This window comes from Octopus sinensis, linkage group LG7 (assembly GCF_006345805.1).
Source record: "Octopus sinensis linkage group LG7, ASM634580v1, whole genome shotgun sequence".
Taxonomy (NCBI): Eukaryota; Metazoa; Mollusca; class Cephalopoda; order Octopoda; family Octopodidae; genus Octopus; species Octopus sinensis.
In genome coordinates, this window is record NC_043003.1 from 71,768,260 (window position 1) to 71,787,822 (window position 19,563).

At 36.2% G+C, this 19,563-nt stretch overlaps 1 protein-coding gene across 3 annotated transcripts in view; it reads right to left on the minus strand.

The window, feature by feature from the left end:
• LOC115214060 (transmembrane channel-like protein 7) overlaps window positions 1–19,563 on the minus strand; it is a 146,418-nt gene that overhangs the window by 23,275 nt on the left and 103,580 nt on the right. For all 3 annotated transcript variants that reach the window (XR_005000075.1, XM_036504834.1, XM_029783102.2), the window contains 4 exons: window positions 12,143–12,304; window positions 8,534–8,706; window positions 6,775–6,892; window positions 3,601–3,698 (listed from right to left, as the gene is read on the minus strand). Coding sequence is in view for 2 of the 3 variants with exons in the window: in XM_036504834.1 (XP_036360727.1) it covers window positions 3,601–3,698; window positions 6,775–6,892; window positions 8,534–8,706; window positions 12,143–12,304 (551 nt within the window). In the remaining variant the exon portion in view is untranslated. The remainder of the gene's footprint in view (window positions 1–3,600; window positions 3,699–6,774; window positions 6,893–8,533; window positions 8,707–12,142; window positions 12,305–19,563) is intronic.

Consider the following 19,563-nt stretch of genomic DNA (forward strand, 5'->3'; position numbering starts at 1 on the left):
AGTATGTGTGTATGTGTCTATGAAATTAAGTATCTACGCAAGCAAGTAAAATCATATGTATATGCATATCTATGTTTTACTTTGAGAATTGTTTAGTCATTTGCAGAAGTCATTCCCGTTTCTAAGGAAGTGACAAGGCTCTTTTCTTAAGTCAAGACAGTTGTTGAGATTTATGGTTATGTGTGCATAACTGTCGGTGGATTCCAGTACATGGCATCTCGCTCAAATACCTTTTACAGTTGCTTTAGACTAACACAAATCTTTTTTTTTCTGTATGATGGGCGCGAATGTCTGTGAAACACTCAGTTCCCTTTTACGTGTTAATTTAACGAGAAAGCGATTTAAATCGAGTACTTGGATGATCATCAGAGAAACCGGCAAAATATCTACCTATTTCTTTACTACCCACAAGGGGCTAAACACAGAGAGGACAAACAAGGACAGACAAACGGACTAAGTCGATTACATCGACTCCAGTAACTGGTACTTATTTAATCGACCCCGAAAGGATGAAAGGCAAAGTCGACCTCGGCGGAATTTGAACTCAGAACGTAGCGGCAGACGAAATAGCTATTTCTTTACTACCCACAAGGGGCTAAATGCAGACGGGACAAATAAGGACAGACATAGGTATTAAGTCGATTACTTCGACCCCAGTGCGTAACTGGTACTTATTTAATCGACCCCGAAAGGATGAAAGGCAAAGTCGACCTCGGCGGAATTTGAACTCAGAACGTAACGGCAGACGAAATACCGCTAAGCATTTCTGCCAGCTCGCCGCCTTAACCCGGCAAAATATCTACCATGCCATCATCCCAGTCATGACATATCATGACAATGTTGTTGGTGATATTTGAATCTAATAGGGGTATCAGGACTGCTGTATAATTATGTTGTCAAGGAAAGTTTAGTACCAGCAAGTGTCATGAATATCAGAGATAGTAAAGGGGGAACAATTCTAATAACTTAAGGTCGTTTTGTTGTAGATTGTTAAGTAATGGTTGTGAGTTGGTGCTGTTGAAAGATGAGCGTATGTATGTAAGGCGCAGGAAAGGCTGTGTGGTAAGTAGCTTGTTTACCAACCACATGGTTCCGGGTTCAGCTCCACTGCGTGGCACCTTGGGCAAGTGTCTTCTACTGTAGCCTCGGGCCGACCAAAGCCTTGTGAGTGGATTTGGTAGACGGAAACTGAAAGAAGCCTGTCGTATATATATACATGTATGTATATATGTGTGTGTGTTTGTGCCTATGTTTGTCCACCCCCCCAACATCGCTTGACAACCGACGCTGGTGTGTTTACGTCCCCGTAACTTAACGGTTCGGCAAAAGAGACCGATAGAATAAGTACTAGGCTTACAAATAATAAGTCCTGGGGTCGATTTGCTCGACTAAAGGCGGTGCTCCAGCATGGCTGGAGTCAAATGACTGAAACAAGTAAAAGAGTAAAAGAGTATGTATGTATGTATGTATGTATGTATGTATGTATGCATATATATATATATATATATATATATATATATATATATATATATATATATATATAAATATATATATATATATATATTACGAAGATGTACTTGCATAGCAAGTGATTTGATCTGAGATCGCGTGCTGAAACGAAAACAATTGCAGCGTGGAAGGTGTTTGTAAGCCATTTAAGAAACACTCAAAAGCCGTTCGATTCACTTCAACATTTAAGTTTAGGAGATGCAGCACGGATTTTTGTCAGTGAACAGGTTGCGGTCTTAAAGCGACGAAAATATTTTGACAGATTAAACTTAAATGTTGAAGTGAATCGAACGGCTTTTGTGTGTTTCTTAAATGGCTTACAAATACCTTCCACGCTGCAATTGTTTTTGTAAATATATATATATAGACTGTATGGTAAGAAGCTTGCTTCCCAGCCTCATGGTTTGGGGTTCAGTTCCTCTGCGTGGCATCTTGGACAAGTGTCTTCTGTAGATTTAGTTGATAGAAGCTCTGAAAGAAACCTCTTGTACGTACGTGTGTATGCATGTATGTAAGTGTGTGTGTGTGTGTGTGTGTGTGAATGTGTGTGTGCGTGTGTGATGCGTCTTTATGTCTGTGCTTGTTCACCCCACCGATTGACAACTGGTGCCGGTATGTTTGCATCCCTGTAACTTAGCGGTTCGGAAAAAGACACCTATACATTCGACTAAAATTTTTCCGAAGTTGTGCTTCAGCATGGCTCTATTCTAAAAACTGAAACAAGTAAAAGATAAAAGACATATATATATATATATATATATATATATATATATATATATATATCACTTCACTTCACTTTGACCGACCAGTCCGTCAGGCGTCCATTTGACACCGCTGGTCACAGCACGCTGTCCACTCCTCTCTGGATCGCGCCTTTCTCATCCACGTGATCCCAATCGTCCTCCTGAAATCGTAATTCCACCGTCGTGGAGGTCTTCCGGGTGGTCTTTTCCGCTCACGCGGGTACCACTCGTCTACTGCTGAAAACATGGATCAGCTTCAGACCATGCTGACGGAGCTCGACATCAAAAGTTCTGCAGTAGGTCTCAAGATGAACCGCATGAAAACAAAGTTCATGCGGTCAGACAATGTACCAACAGGTCGAATGGTGATCGGCAGTGATGAAATAGAGGAGGTGAGAGAATATGTCTACCTGGGACAGGAAGTAAATATGTGCCGGGATATATATATATATATATATATATATATATATATTGAAGACGGTGTGAAAGATAGTATTACCTATGTAGGATTATGGCGAGAAGTAACAGTGACTAAGTTATGGATGTAGAGAAGAAAGTGTGAAAAGTGAAAATCTGACCAAAACTAAGTCAAAATTGTTAGAATGTAGATCGGAGAGATCTCTATTACTACAGGTGTGTGAATGATATTAAAATGTGGGTACTTATACACGATATCGAGGATGCAAAACATCTCTTCAGTCACTTAGAATGATATTGTAATTGATTAAAATTTTAAGGTGGGAAATCACGCGGGTATAATGTAGATGAGCTTGTGTCCTGTAGAGTGTTTTCTATGGAAACTGTGATGGTGATCAAAGAGAGGGGGTGGAGTGGAAAAGAGCGAGAGAGAAGGGGAGAAGAGGGAGATAGGTGGGTAGAGATATATACATTCAGAGTGATGACGAAAACAGTCATATAAAGCTGTTTGCATAATTTTCCAAATGTTAGATATGAGTGTGACTAGATAATTATAGAATATATTCTACAGGCACCAGTTTTCAGAATGATAGAACGTAGTGGTATAGTTAAGGATGTTGGTGTCTATAACTTGACTAGTCAATACATAATGATCTGATAGTTAGGCAACACATAAGCTAAATATGATACAACAGCTGTGCCAAAAAAAAAGAGAAAAATGAAGGCTATTTCAGTTTGTGTTTTCTTTTCAGTATACCGCAAGTTTATCAATGAACAGCTATGGAAACACAAATGTACATCAATTACATTATATTATTATAGAAACAATCAGAAAGGAAGAGGAGAGTGTGAAGAAGACAGAGAGAGAGAGAGAGAGAGAGAGAGAGAGAGAGAGATAGAGAGAGAGGTCTAAAAATATGATTAAACTTACTTGCGTATCGGTTCTACAGTGAGACATAACACAAGTTTGATCACAAAGTCTGTAATAACTAATTTATAAAACTGTTGACCAATATAGGATTCCCAACACTGCAAAAGAAAAAAACCAAAAAAACAAAAAAAAAAAACGATAACAAGCAGTTAACATATTTTGAATTCAGACAAACTTTACTAGTTTATTTAAGAGTTATCAGAGCTGAAATTTCGGATTACACATTGATTTTTAGAGCAAAGGACAAGATGTAATGTTCTTCATCCATTTACATCCAGCTTTAGACGTTTGGATGAATCATTCCACTGCCTTTACGAATACATGGGAAGAATACACAACGTGCTTTACGAATACATGGGAAGTATACACTGATGTTGTGCCATACTTACCATCTGTGGTATTTATTTCTGCATGTGGTCTGTTTATATGATAATAGAATTACAGTAATATAGGGGGAGCAAAGTTTATTCCTTTCGCGCTGATGAAAGTACACGAATAGTTACTATTTGGTTTGTGTTCTGCAGGTGGATGGCACTTAACTTGCTACCAGAAACTTTTACTTAAATACAATGGGTCAAAAATTTAGTATATTTTTAACTGACTTCAACATTAGTATTTCTGTTTTCTCCATGCTTGCGTTTTCTGCATATAGTGCGAGATAGATAGATAGATAGATAGATAGATAGATAGATAGATAGATAGATAGATAGATAGATGATAGATAGATAGATAGATAGATAGATAGATAGATAGATAGATAGATAGATAGATATAGAGAAAGTGAGAGAGAAAGTGAGAGAGAAAGTGAGAGAGAGACGGACAGATAGATAGAGAGAGAGAGACTAAGAGGGAGAGGGGGAGAGAGAAAGAAGGAAAGAAAGAAAAATCACCAGAGAGGGTTTCGAAGAGAAATGTATGAGTAAAATTACATATACATTTCTATACATAGATATATGTTTGCACATGCATGTAGATATACATGCACATCTACTCAACCACACTTAAAGAGCATGTCAGATTCTGGCAGCATTAAAGTTGAAAGAGGCCCAGTTACAAAGAAAATACAATGTTTCAGTTATGAGACGACTCATATGTTCCCTGCAGAAGTAGACATCCTAATATTACAGTCATTGAATATATAAGCCTAAATCAATGAATTCATATGCGTCCTAAATTATTTTTTACAGTGCACTTCATTGTATAGTTCTGTTTTAAACATAATATTTGCGTACATTATATCTAGGAAGTTGTGACTTTTTGCCTTCCTCGGTGTTATTAACGATGAAGCGGAGTGAACTGGCCTTAAACAATCGTTCAAACTAGTTGACGGGGCTGTTTGGCCAAGAACACATACTGGTCAGATAGGTTAAGCTTCTAACTGACATACTTTGATTACATGATTATCTCATAAACCAACGAAGTGCTTGATGGAGCTGCTCCAGAATAACTGTCAGATTTTCCTCGAATCACAACCTACTCGCTTAAAAATGAAGAATTTCGATAGTTTAAGTTTGAAGCTAGATAACAAGATGGTCATGTTCAAGAATTCTTTCATAATTGGATTGAATTCAAAAGAATCATGACCAGATTCTAAACACTAACAGTAAATGCATTAGGCAATGACCAGTCACAGACCAACGATATCAGTTAAGCACCGACCAATGATTTTAAGAAAATTATATTTTGCTAATATCTTAACGAGAGGAGGGCGAGCAACTATTTTAAAATACTATTTATATTTTTAGAAACTTCAAAATTTTTGGTAGCTGTTTCTCTTTCAGACACATGACCTGGATTTACTTTCAAATATTAAAAGCCTTCATGTACCTGGTGACGATCATTCTGAATAAAATAATTGAAGATAAGCATAATGATGACGAACACTTAGCAAAAGAAGCTTACGACACGGATTTGAAGATTGATTGATTCCATTCTATTCCCTAACACTGCTTTTTTTGGAAGCACTCCGTCGGTTACGACGACGAGGGTTCCGGTTGATCCGAATCAACGGAACAGCCTGTAAGTGGCTGAGCACTCCACAGACACGTGTACCCTTAACGTAGTTCTCGGGGATATTCAGCGTGACACAGAGAGTGACAAGGCCGGCCCTTTGAAATACAGGTACAACAGAAACAGGAAGTAAGAGTGAGAGAAAGTTGTGGTGAAAGAGTACAGCAGGGATCACCAACATCCCCTGTCGGAGCCTCGTGGAGCTTTAGGTGTTTTCGCTCAATAAAAACTCACAACGCCCGGTCTGGGAATCGAAACCGCGATCCTATGACCGCGAGTCCGCTGCCCTAACCACTGGGCCATTGCGCCTCCACCTAACACTGCTAACATACAACGGGAAAGATATGAATATAACAACTTTCTATTCCTTATGAAATCTGTACAGTTGTGAACAGTCAACAAATAGGAATCAAATTGACATCTCTCATACACGAATCAATGTTTTTTTTTTGTAATTAACAAATCAAAAATTACTGCCACTCTCTCAAACACACTAACGTATTCACATAGACCGGTACTATCCCTTTGCACGTGCTCGCATGTATATATGCATGAATGCATTCGTGTGTGTGTGTGTGTGTATTTGTTTGTGTGTGTGTGTGTTTGTATGCGTGTGTATGTGCATTTGTGCATGTATGTGTGTGTGTGTGAGATGAATGTGTGTAAAAGAGTAATATAAAATATGGATTCAGTGAAATATGTGGTTATCACAATAAGCTCCTCAGTCGTAGGTGTAACCATGTTGTCCCAGTGAGCTGATGAGTTAGTGTTCTTTTTTGCATTTATCTGTGCCTATGCAATTGTACTGTATTATGCTGAACATAACATGCAAACATTTATGAATAATTTTGCATACTGAATTAATATTATATGAAGGTTACGAAATAGCTGTAATCACACGGAAGACATGCGAAAATCTTCACCTCTCACACCTGCTTTTATAAATGTGTGTGTTTATGTATGTACGCATGCATGTGTGCATGTAAGTATGCATGCATATGTATGTATGTATGTATGTATGTATGTATGTATGTATGTATGTATGTATGTGTATGTATGTATGTTCTAGTAAGGTTCAATAACTGAAGACAGTAAAGAATAAGAGATGTGCCCTCACACATATCCTCAAATGAATCTATACACAAAAGAAGTAATGAAACTGACCGTAATTTTTGTACACGATTCCATTCCAATCCCACAAACATTTTTGGGCTTGCACATGACATCCTTGTAAAGACTTGCAACGAGGAATATCAACGAAGCAAGTCGTAACAGAATAGTCCTGTAAAGTCATAGAATTTATATATATATTAAACATGGTAGACAGTTGTAGATTGGTAGTAATGGTAGTGTGGTGAAAACGATTTTTGGTTTTAACTTCGGCCTTTCACAATCTAAGTTCAATTCCCGGCAAAACTGATTTACGGACGTTTAAGGTGGTGATCTAAAGTACCATGTACGACCGTTTGTCTTCATGCGAAATCAATTGCTAAATTATTGGCATCGACTGCATCATCGACATCCTTCATTAAGAATTTTGTATTAAAGTTACAAATCGTTTTAGTACTATGACTCATCTTATTACTGAGACATTTGGTAGTTGCGTGACATCATATAATATTGTGATAGCTATTAATATAAGGCCATCATATAATGATAAATATTTGTACTATGACATCGCAAATTAATATTGTGGCATATATGTTAATATTTCGATATTATATGGCATGCACAAGTACTGCATGTCATTATATACTCACTGTTATGCAATGATCAGCAGCAGAATTTAGATTTATTTCTTGTAGGTTTGAGAAGATATAAGGTTTTTGGTTTTACGTCATTTCAAGTGAAAGCCGTCAACAAAAGAAATTATTAATATTTCGCAGTAATACAAAGGAGGCTGGGTAGGCAAAATCGTAAAAGTATTAGAAAAATGTCTTGTACCGGAATAATGACCATATCAAAATTTGCCTCATTTTTATGAAATATTACGGATCCCTTGTGTTACTATCAAATCCAAACAAAAGGAATCCAATAATGGGTTAATAAACAAGTGTTTCACAATAATGGGTTAGCTCGCTGGTCCACGGTTTGAACTGTTTCACAGTAACAGATTCCATATTTTATTCTCATTTATCTTGCTTCATATGGACTCCGATGTCTTTAACAAAGGTCATTGTAAATTGCGCTAACAGTTTTCAGTCTTTCAACCATAGAAATACAAATTGATATGCAAATTAATTAGCTAACACATACAATTTATACAAAAACACACCAACTCATACATATAAATACTCACACATACACATACATGTGTATCTGTAACTGAGACGCAGATGTGGAGAGTCAATGAACTTACTCTCAAACAATCCAATCAGTTTAATTTCTCTATACAGGAAAACCACAAACGTCAGAAGACATTGTTAAATCAGTGTTTCATTTAGCAAATTTACAGTCTGAAGTTAAACACTGTAAGTTAACACCGTAAAATACGTGGCACTCCGTCGGTTACGACGACGAGTGTTTAAACGGGTCCGATCAACGGAACAGCCAGCCCGTGAAATTAACGTGCAAATGGCTGAGCGCTCCACAGACATACGTACTCTTAACATAGTCCTCAGAGAAACTCATCCTAACACAAAATGTGAGAAGGCTGGTCCTTTGAATTACAGATACTACTCATTTTTGTCAGCTGAATTGACTGGAAATAAAGTGTCTAGCTCCAGGACAAAACACACTGCCAGGAATTGAACTCACGACTTTACGATAGTGAGTCGAATACCGTTACCCACTGAGCTACGCATCTTCAGACACTTTACGGTAGAAGCCATTATTAGCGTAAAGTCTGTGGTAACTTGGTGGCATCAATGCTTAGTTAAATTCATAACTGAAATTGAAAATGAATATTTCTGATCTCCCTTACCTGCCTAACGTTATTATAACCTCATTTTGTGGTGCATAATCCTCAATAATAATAACCAGAGAGAATATAATTGGTACGAAACCATTTAAAGCTGAAATTGTCAGAGATGGCATAAATTCCACAAGTAACTTGACAATTTTGTGTTGTCCACTGTATGTATCCATTTTTGTAAACTGGAAAAAGAAACAGAAAATATGCTGAAGTAATGTAAATAGTTATCCTAAAGGTATAAGAAAAATCATAATCATAATAACCACTCTCATGTAATAAAATTATCTGTTAAAAAGTTAGTATAATCTACAAAACTTTTAAAATTCGTTTAAAAATATAATTCGATATGGTACGCTGATATAGCCCAGGTAACGAGGGTTATAGAATTAAAATCTTTATTTGAGTGTAACTAAAACAAAGATTATACAGAAATAAGAAAGCTATATTGCTGAGAACTTGCACCCATGCATGTAAGATTGGTTGTTTTTGTATATAAGAACAACAGATATCACATTTGTTCATGTGCACAAAGCTTGGTCAAGATGGAATCAGTTAACCAAAGCTCATGAAGCAACGTTGAATGAAATATATGCATGTACACTTGGACATAAGAAGACCTTTCGCTGCGGAAATGGTATCGAAAGAAAAATTGTCTTCGTTGATAATGTATGAAAACACAGCATTGGGCAATGAATAACGTCATTGGATCATAGTATGCAGGCGTTTCTGTGTCGTTACGCTTTATCAGTTACGAATACAGAATCAGTCTTCAATAGCCCTGTAAATATGGTTCTTCTTATATATTAGAGTAGCAAATAACACATTTCCTGATGTGTTCAAAGTTTGGTGAAGCTGGAATTAATTAACTGGAGGCGCTTGAAGCAGAGCTGAAAGAAATATATGCGCATATGCTCATATTTAACACGTTCGTATACACACGGAAATCGGAAGAGCTTTTACTGTGGAGATAATCTCGGGAGAACATTCTTCTCGTAGACAATATATGTGGATTAATTATTTCAAGCTTGATGAAGCTTTGTACACATTAATAAATGGATTATTTGCTCTTCTTACATTTAAGAACTACTTTTCTTACTGAATCGTGAAAGACTGATTCTGATTTGTAGTTGATGAAGCGCAATGACACAGAAACACATGCACCCTACGATCCGATAACGTCATTCATTGCTCCACCATGTGCTTTCACGCATATCGTCTAAAAGGAGAATTTTCTCTAGAGACTATTTCTGCAGTAAGAAGTCTTCCTGCGTCCGATTATACACAAATATGCAAAATATGGTTGTACATGCACGCACACACACATATGGAAATAAAGAGAGACAGATATACACACACATATCGAAATAGAAAAACTGATAGAAAGATAGATATACACACACTAACTCACGGACGTAACATAAGTACGAGCGTACATGCACCTACAACCACTTACATAATTTTGGTTGTAGATAAGGATAGTACTACTTGGTTTCCTGGTGATCTTTTCGCAGCATTGAGGACGAAGTAATTTCTCTTAATATTATCAGAGTTACAACTAATGTTACTTCCACACTTATCTGTACCGCTAATTTGATCGATGAGCTAGGAGTCAATGTTCGTACCAATAACCGTCACTGTGATCTTAGTATTTTGTTTCCCTGTATATTGCAGTACCAGCCTATGTGAAGGTGTGCAGTGCATTAAATCATCAGTTGCCCTGCCCATCTTCGATCATAAAACGAAACACACGCTCCTCTCTTTATTGTACACTACGATGGAACAGATCATTCCACACATCGAAATCTCGGCAGATATCTCAGTATCAGCATAGACGTGTATCATTATTATAACATACCTTAAAGGCGGCGAGCTGGCTGAATCGTTAGCACATCTGGCAAATGCTTAGTGGTGTTTCGCCCGTCTTTACGCTCTGAGTTCAAATTCAGCCAAGGTCGAATCTGCCTTTTATCTTCTCGGGTCGATAAATTAAGTGCCAGTGAAACACTAGGGTCGATGTGTTCGACTTACTCCACCCCATAATTTCAGGCCTTGTGCCTATAATAGAAAGGATTATTATAGCTTACCGGACTCACTGTCAGAAGAGCTCTAGTAGCAAATGAGTTCTCTGGAAGGAGTTTTTTCAACAAGAAATGAAAGAGTAGACAATTCACTCCAGTCAGATGAAAGTTGAATAAAGCACAAGTTCAGGCAGTAGTAAATGACGTTGATGATGTAGTCGTTCTCCACTTCTGCACAATCTTTCTAGAAAAGCTTCCTCTCAGTCCATTTCTGAATGAGATTAGCATCTGCTACTATCTTCGTTTCAGTTCCTCTCCACCGCAAGGTCTGGTTAGAACCAATACCCAGTCATCTGAATTGCGACTTCTGTCCAACGACCCATGGCGCTAGATTGCAAGTCCATCGTCTTGTCCAACTACATTGTATTACTTCAGTAAGTCTCAATCATCTCGTTTTTTGTGGGTCAATTTTAGTTCTTTCAGTTAAAACTCAGCTAAAATGCAAGGGAGCAATTCGAAGCGTTTCCAAAAAGTAGCCATTTAGACTAACCACAGAACAGCTGACGCTGAATAGTTAAATAATCTAGACTTTGAAAACGGAACTGAAACTAACTGCCTTGAAGATCGACATCAAATAGTGAAGTTCTATTTCTATTGTTAACTGGATCTTTCGAATACAATACTGACGAAAACACCCGTTTCATTATAGGAACCTTAGGAAAAAACTTTACATTCAAAGTTATGGGCTGAAAAATTTCGAACCCATTTTCGATCTCTTGTTCGTGTCTTTCATAAACCGCTCCACAGCATTTTAGTTAACACTGCCGGAACGTTCCCAGTTTGCTACCAATTCTAAAAGGCGAGGCGTTATGGCCAAACAAAGGCACAATGGTCAAACGGTAGGTTATGGAAGAAGAAATAATAATTCTTTTTATTTTTATAATTTCTTTTTATCTTTTTATAATAAGCGATAAGAATTCTGATAAGCACAAGGCCCGAAATTTTGTGGGAGAAGGCTGTCGATTATATTGTCTTAAGTGTTCAGCTTGTACTTGTTTTATCGATTCCGAAAGGATGAAAGGCAATGGCGACCTCGGCGTAATTTGAAATCAGAATGTAAAGACAGACGAAATGCCGGCCTGCTAACGTTTCCGCCGGCTCACCGCTTCAATAATAATAATAATAATAATAATAATAATAATAATAATAATAATAATAATAATAATAATAATAATAATAACAACAACAACAACAACAATAATAATAATAATAATAATAATAATAATAATAATAATAATAATAATCCTTTCTACTAAAGGCACAAGGCCTGAAATTTGGTGGGAAGGATAAAGCTGGTTACACCGCTTGTCTGGTACTTAGTTTATCGACCCCGAAATGATAAAAGGCAAAGCCAACCTTGGTGAAATTTGAACTGAGAGCATAAAGATGGACGAAATACCACTAAGCATTTCTTATACTATCTTTATGTACTGACCCACCGACTGCACTACCTAGATACAACCTAGATGATTCAATGTGGTTCGTCCAGGGGCATAAATTATATAACAGTGATAAAAGCGTCGTTAGCATTCATACTCACGTTTGTAGAATACTGCGTCACATAATATATAAGATAAGCACTGGCAGTCAGGCATGTTAACACAAATATATTGATAGTCACACGTATTGTGTACATCAGAATCCTTTGGTTTTTTGTTAGATTTTCTTTCTTAAGCTTGTATTGTTTTTCTGCCAGTTCCGTCTACAATTTGAAAGAAAAAGATCATTGGGAAAAAAATTACAACAATCAAATAAAGGATCGCTAAAATAAAAGACTTTTTTTCTACGGTTTAATTATTATTATTAGCAAACTAGAGAGTATCAACCATATAAATATAAATGCTCTTATGTTGAAGAGAAGAAAATTTTCTCTCAATGATTAATATTACTTTTCATAATTTCAGTAACCGTAGGAGATAACTCTGGACCTGTTTCAGTATTATTAGTACTTCTCAGAAAATCATAGGAAGCCTCTAAATAGTAATAATTTCACCTCAGCGGAATATGAACTCAGAAGTAAAGACTTCTTGATGATGATGACGATGATGATGATGGCTTCAAATTTTGGCACAAAGCCAGTAATTTCGGGTAAGTGGGTTCATCGATTACATCGACTATAGTGCTCAACTGTCACTTATTTTTATTGATCTTCCCAAAAAATGAAAGGTAAAGTCGATTACGGCGGAATTTGAACTCAGAGCTTAGAGTTCTTAATAATAATAATATATAATAATAATAATAATAATAATAATAATAATAATAATAATAATAATAATAAATGATATGATGATGATGATAATGATGATGATGATGATGATGATGATGATGATGATGATGATGATGATGATAATAATAATAATAATAATAATAATAATAATAATAATAATAATAAATGATTATGATGATGATGATAATGATGATGATGATGATGATGATGATGATGATGATGATGATGATGATGATGATAATAATAATAATAATAATAATAATAATAATAATAATATGGCATGCTCTGCTCGCTCACTCAATAATAATAATAATAATAATGATAAAAATAATAATAATAATAAAAGAGCAGAGGGAGACTGAAACAGCACTAGCAGAAAGCGGTAATGAAGGGGTAAGAGTTGAAGAACATGAAGCAGATGGAAATCGTAGAGTACCAGAGAATATTGATAAAATAACTAATGAAGACGATCTAGATGGATTGCACAAGACTTGAATGAGGAAGAGAAGGAGATTTTAGAAATGCTGTGTGGTAAAATAATTGATGGGAATAATGAAGTACCACCAAATGTATGATATATGAACAGAAAACAAGCGAGGAAAGCCACAAACAAAGTAGATGACGTTTTAAGCTTGATTAAAACAGAAAACATCTTTGAAACAAACCAGCTAGTCATAGCTGCTGCTAATGTCGTAGCTAACATAGTAGGCTACAAGGGGAAAACACTGGAGATATAAAAGCAAATGTAAAGGAAGAACCAAACTGGAGGAAGAGAATACGAATGAAGCTGGAAAAGACATGGAAAGAACTGGAGCAATTGAAAAGGATAAAGAGAAGAGGAGAGGCTCAAAAATCAGGAAGCAATCAGAAAATTGAATGACCAAGTACTGGTTAGAAGAAAGGGATAAACAAACAGTATAGGAAGAATTGGCACAAAAAGTAACAGCATTAAAGGTCAAATTGAAAAGATGCAAGGGTTTCGAACAGAATAGACTGTTCCAATCAAATAGAAGGCATCTATTTGAGGAAATAGAGGGATGCCAAGACCAGGAACTGATTCCAAATGCGGAAGAAAGTAAAGAATCATGGAGAAGGCTGTGGAACAGGCCGACGAGACATAAAAAAGCGCAGAGTGGTTAGCAAAGGTGGAAAGACAATTTGAAACTGTACCAAGACAAAAAGACATCAGAATTAGTCTATATACAGCGAGACAGAAGCTAAATAAAATAGCAAATTGGAAAGGATTAGTCCCAGATGGAGCACAAAGCTATTGACTGAAGAATTTTACACAGTTGCATGAAAAAATCGCTGTGGAACTTGATGACTGCATGCAGTAAGATCACAGACGCTGCTATGCCTCAAGGATCCCTTGAAAGGGGAACTTGGGATCAAATTTTCGACCTATAACCTGTTTACCACTAATGTAGAAGCTTATGACTGGTGTCTTGACGGAAGACTTATACAACCATCTGGAAAGTAACAATCTACTTCCAGAAGAACAGAAAGGATGTAGGAAACAAAGTAGAGCAACAAAAGATCATTTATTAGTTGATAAAATAATAATTAGGAACTGTAGACACAGATTGACGGGACTGAATGTAGTATGGCTAGATTACAAAAAAGCATATGACATGGTACCAAACATTTGGATAAGTAATACAATGAGCATGCTTGGAATAGTAAAAAACATGGAGAAAATGCTTAATAAAAGTATGAAACATTGGAATACTGAATTGATCGGAAGAAAACAAAATCTCGAAAAAGCGAACATCAGACGTGGAATATTTCGAGGTGATAGCTTATCTCCATTACTATTCGATTTGGTCATGACACCGCTCATTATGATACCAAAAGGAAATGGTCAGATAAATCATTTCCTTTTCATGTATGATATAAAGATTTATGCGAAAAATGAGAAACAGCTTGAAAGTCTTGTCCATACTATCTGAATTTTTCTCAAATGACGTAGGTTTGGAATTTGGGATAGAAAAGTGCGTTATAGAATAGCCGGTAGAGCTCCGACGGAAGGTTTGCTTTTAGGGACAGCGAAGATTATCTGGAGGGTTCTAAGCACTTGAAAGACTGCCGAAAACGTGTGGATACCTAAGGTTACTGGTTGTAGTAACCCGCTACTCACATAAATCCGGCCAGGAATAAGACTTAACCTGAGCATTGTTTCAATAATGATGACGATGATGGATATTACTACTACTACTACTACTACTACTACTACTGCTGCTGCTGCTGCTGCTGCTGCTGCTAATAATAATAATAATAATAATAATAATAATAATAATAATAATAATAATAATGATAATAATGATGATGATGATGATAGTAATAAAACTTCCTTATCGTCCTAAATAACCACAGAAACAGAGCTCTCCATAAAATCTGAAATAAATCCGATAATATCAACAAAACCAAAATCAAAATAAATAAATAAAGTGTTGTTATCAGCAGGTCAATAAAGACAAATGACGCATGTTACCTTATGTGATTTGTACGGAAAAATATCTTTGAAACCATACGACTGATATGTAAATGAGATGATCATGCAAGACAAATTAAACAGACCAAATGAACTTTTGAACAGAAAAACAAAAGAGGAACGACTTCAATAAGTATAGCCGATACTAGTTTTATAAATATATATTTAATGTAATTATTATACGCAAGAACATATTGTTTAAACAACATACGTGGTTCATTCCAGAAGAGAGGCAGATTATTGTAATTTTAGTGTATCAATCGGCGTCTTTAACTCGTATCTAAAAATTTAGTTACTTCTTTGTTGAACGCTTCCTTTATGGTGATGGCGTTGATGGGTCTGTAAACCAATTCTTGCATAGAAGAGTCTATGACATTGACTACATGGTAATGTTAGTGGAGGATGATTTTCTCAAGCCTTTCTCTCCAGTCGTTTAATTTCTTCTTTTTCTCTTTTGGTGACTTTAAAGTTTTGAGTTCCGATGGTTATAGAACACCACCACTTAGTACGGTTTCGTGCTGGTGTTTCAAACGGTTTAGGCCCAATTCCAGTAGTTTTCAGTGTTGCTTTGAGTTGGTCCATCGCGTGGATTTGTTTAAAGGTGGACCTCATTTTGTCAGGAAGTGACCCACACCCTTGATTTCATGATCTTTCTCCGAAGCATATATAGAATGAGACATGCAGGATCCAGTTATTAAACTACAACAGACTTCCGCTAACCCGGTTGTAGTTGTGGGTGGCCCCTTCTGTAGCTTTCCGTCATGCGTAGCCCTCTTTATCCACTGGTTCAGGCTTTGAGATATGTTGTTGTCATCATCAGCTTGTTCCACCGTTGGGATATTTGGTAGTTGATTGCGCTTAGTCTAGGTTCTTGTCTTCAACCTTGACGATACTGCCGCAGTAGTTTAGAACTCCAGAGGGCATCACTCTCAGTGTCATTGGTCCATGCAAGCCCCTCCACCACGACAAGGAGCAACCACCAGAGGGGTGTATATCAATACTATACATCTAGTATGCTAACCTGACCAACATTTTTTAAATTCTCGATTGAATTAACAGCACTTTGAACACACCCTACTGAACACTACTTGTCACAGCTGACTAATTTGCAAAATGCCAAAGCTCTTCCACTCCGGATTGTTGGCACTTGCATCAAGACAATTCATCAGTCTACAACTTCAACATGGTAATCAACCTCTTGACAGAATTGGGCAATAAAACTGTCCTTCACACTCCCTACGGTCCAGAACTTTTCTCTGTGACCTTTGATTGTCCCCCAATCTGAAGGAAAACCTCTGGGACAGTCGTTTTGAAGACATTGAGAAGATGAAGGAGGCTGTGACACCTTTACTTTCAAGATCTTCATCAGGGCCTTCCCGAAGAAGCCGGATCACTACAAGTGCATTGAAGAAGATGCGAATTTTGTACTTCTTTGAAATTAATGAATATCTTAATTAATGAAAAAATTAATGAAATTAATTAAAAAGTTTCAAAACTTCTAAAATGCGCATTGTGCATGCATACATAAATAAGAAAGAACTGAATATTTGAGACAACCCTCCTCAGAAAAGAAAAAAAAAAGAAAATAATTTTTGAACATTTGTAAAGCTCAGGGTTTTGGCTACGTATTTATGTGGATGGTTTTCCGTTGACCTCTAAGTTTCGATATGCATTTCCTAGATAACTGTGGCCGTATAATGAGCCGTATTATATATATATATTCACACTACATTTTATCCGAAAACTTGCTATTCTCATTAAATCAAACGAAACAAACAGTTCACACGAAAGACTGTTGGAAAAGGAAAAGTCTGAGAAAGGCATCGAGTATTTATTCATGATGTATTTAATATAACCACTTATTAATGGTAAGGTAGCGCCATTAATAAACAGATACACTAATTACGCCAAAAATAAATGGCAAAGAAATTTTCAGATAGAGACACAGAGTTACATATATATATATATATATATATATATATATATATATATATATATATATATATATATATATAATTCTTATGTATAAGAGACACGGAGTTATATATATATATGCGAAAAGTAACCATATCTATGTTGAGAAAAGGAATATTCCAAAGTGATTGCCTCTCTGCCCCTTTCTACTTGTCGCATACAAATGCCGCTGGAGAATGAAGTGCTATCTTTCGTTTATGGATGACCTCACTGCCACCGGTAATACTTGGATTTATTGAGGAACTGATATCAGATCGGATTTTAGAAAATGCCTGAAGGTAACATTGAAGTGACAAACTAATAAAGAACACTAACGTTGTATTAGACAGGAGCGATAAGTAAATTAGACCAAATACAGCCATACTGATGTTCAGGAGTCAGACAGTGAACAACACACACAAATAAAAGAAAAAGTTAAAAGGGGAATATTATAGACGCATTAAATTAATAGTTAAAACAGAGCTAAATGTAAATATATGAAGTAATAGAGATGTGCACTTTAGCTCTTCCACTTATAAGTAATAAGGACACTATATGAATTAGTAATGCTGAGCAGGTAAAATAAAATAATGAAAATAACAACTGCAATAAAACGAATACAGCGTACAAGTAGAAAAGTGTTATATATCTTCTGTAAGACTAGAAAATATTTAGTAAAACTAATAGAAAATTTATAAAATATGGTCAAGGCGCAAAATATTTTTGTCACCAAAAACCAATAAATACAAGAGAGAGGCTGAAATTCTAGAAGTTTGGTAGCGTCCACGACCCTTATAAGGGCTTCTGTAACGAGTAGAAGAATGAGAAAGTAATCTCCAGACCATAGGTTCTTATACTTTCAACAGAATCGATGCCAATAAATATTGTTAAATCAGGAGGCCAATAAGTCAACTCCTTTAAGTGGTAAAATTTACAATTTTAAGTGGTATGAGGCAGAAGCAACGTGATTTTAATCTGTCACACACACACACACACACACACACACACACACACACACACACACATGTACTTAAGAATAAAATGTCTGTGAGAAGCAAGCTTGATCTATCTATCTATCTATCTATCTATCTATCTATCTATCTATCTATCTATCTATCTGTCTGTCTGTCTGTCTGTCTGCCTGCCTGCCTGTCTGTCTGTCTGCCTGCCTGCCTGTCTGTCTGTCTGTCTATCTATCTATCTGTCTGTCTATCTATCTATCTATCTATCTATCTATCTATCTATCTATCTATCTATCTATCTATCTATCTAACTACCTATCTGTCTGTCTGTCTATCTGTCAGTCAGTCTGTTTATCTGTCTGAATGTTTGTCTGTCTGTCTTTAACACCATGCAATGCTATTGACATGATTTGTTCTGTCAATCATGCTATCAAGCGAATCGACCAGCTGCTTAGTTCTTTATGCAAATGTTCATGCTGACACGCACCTGCACATATCTACGCACGCATTATCCACACACACACACACACACACACACACACACACACACACACACACGCACACACACTCGCACACACACACATATGTATACATACATATATATGTATATATGTATCTATGTATGTATGTCATTATTCAGTTTTATTTCAATATTTCGTGTAAATAGAGAGAGTCGGTTTCTGAGATTTAAGGCTCCTACATTGGAATTTGTATATATGTATGTATGTATGTATGTATGTATGTATGTATGTATGTATGTATGTATGGATGTATGTATGTATGTATGTATGTATGTATGTATGTATGTATGTATGTATGTATGTATGTATACGTATAGATTTGTATGTTTTGTTTTATATACGTCTTATGAATATACTTGTATATCTAGACATGCTCATATATACTTAAATGATAAACTTCTGGAAAGTTTTACAGATTTTTACAGTTCCAGTGATGGATTGGATCTGTAGTCTTCGAATTAGCTTTCTCCTTTCTGGGTTTGAGAAACCTAATTTCTGAAGATTGGTATTTAGGCAGTGTGTTACATATCCCAGTGCCTCAATAATTACAGGTATAAACCTGAACTTGTAGTTGGATAGAGCAACGATGATTTTATTAAAACCGCAAGGATTAAAGAAAGAGGGGACAATACACGGGACAAATGGGGTCGGGGACTTATCGAATGATATTGCATATATGAATAAATACATAATTTCGGATGAACATGAAAAAATGAATGGATGCAAAATGGGTATGACCCCACCAACCACATTCCTGCAGTGAACCATTTACTTCGTCCCTTTCTTTTTTTACTCCGCTTAATTAGA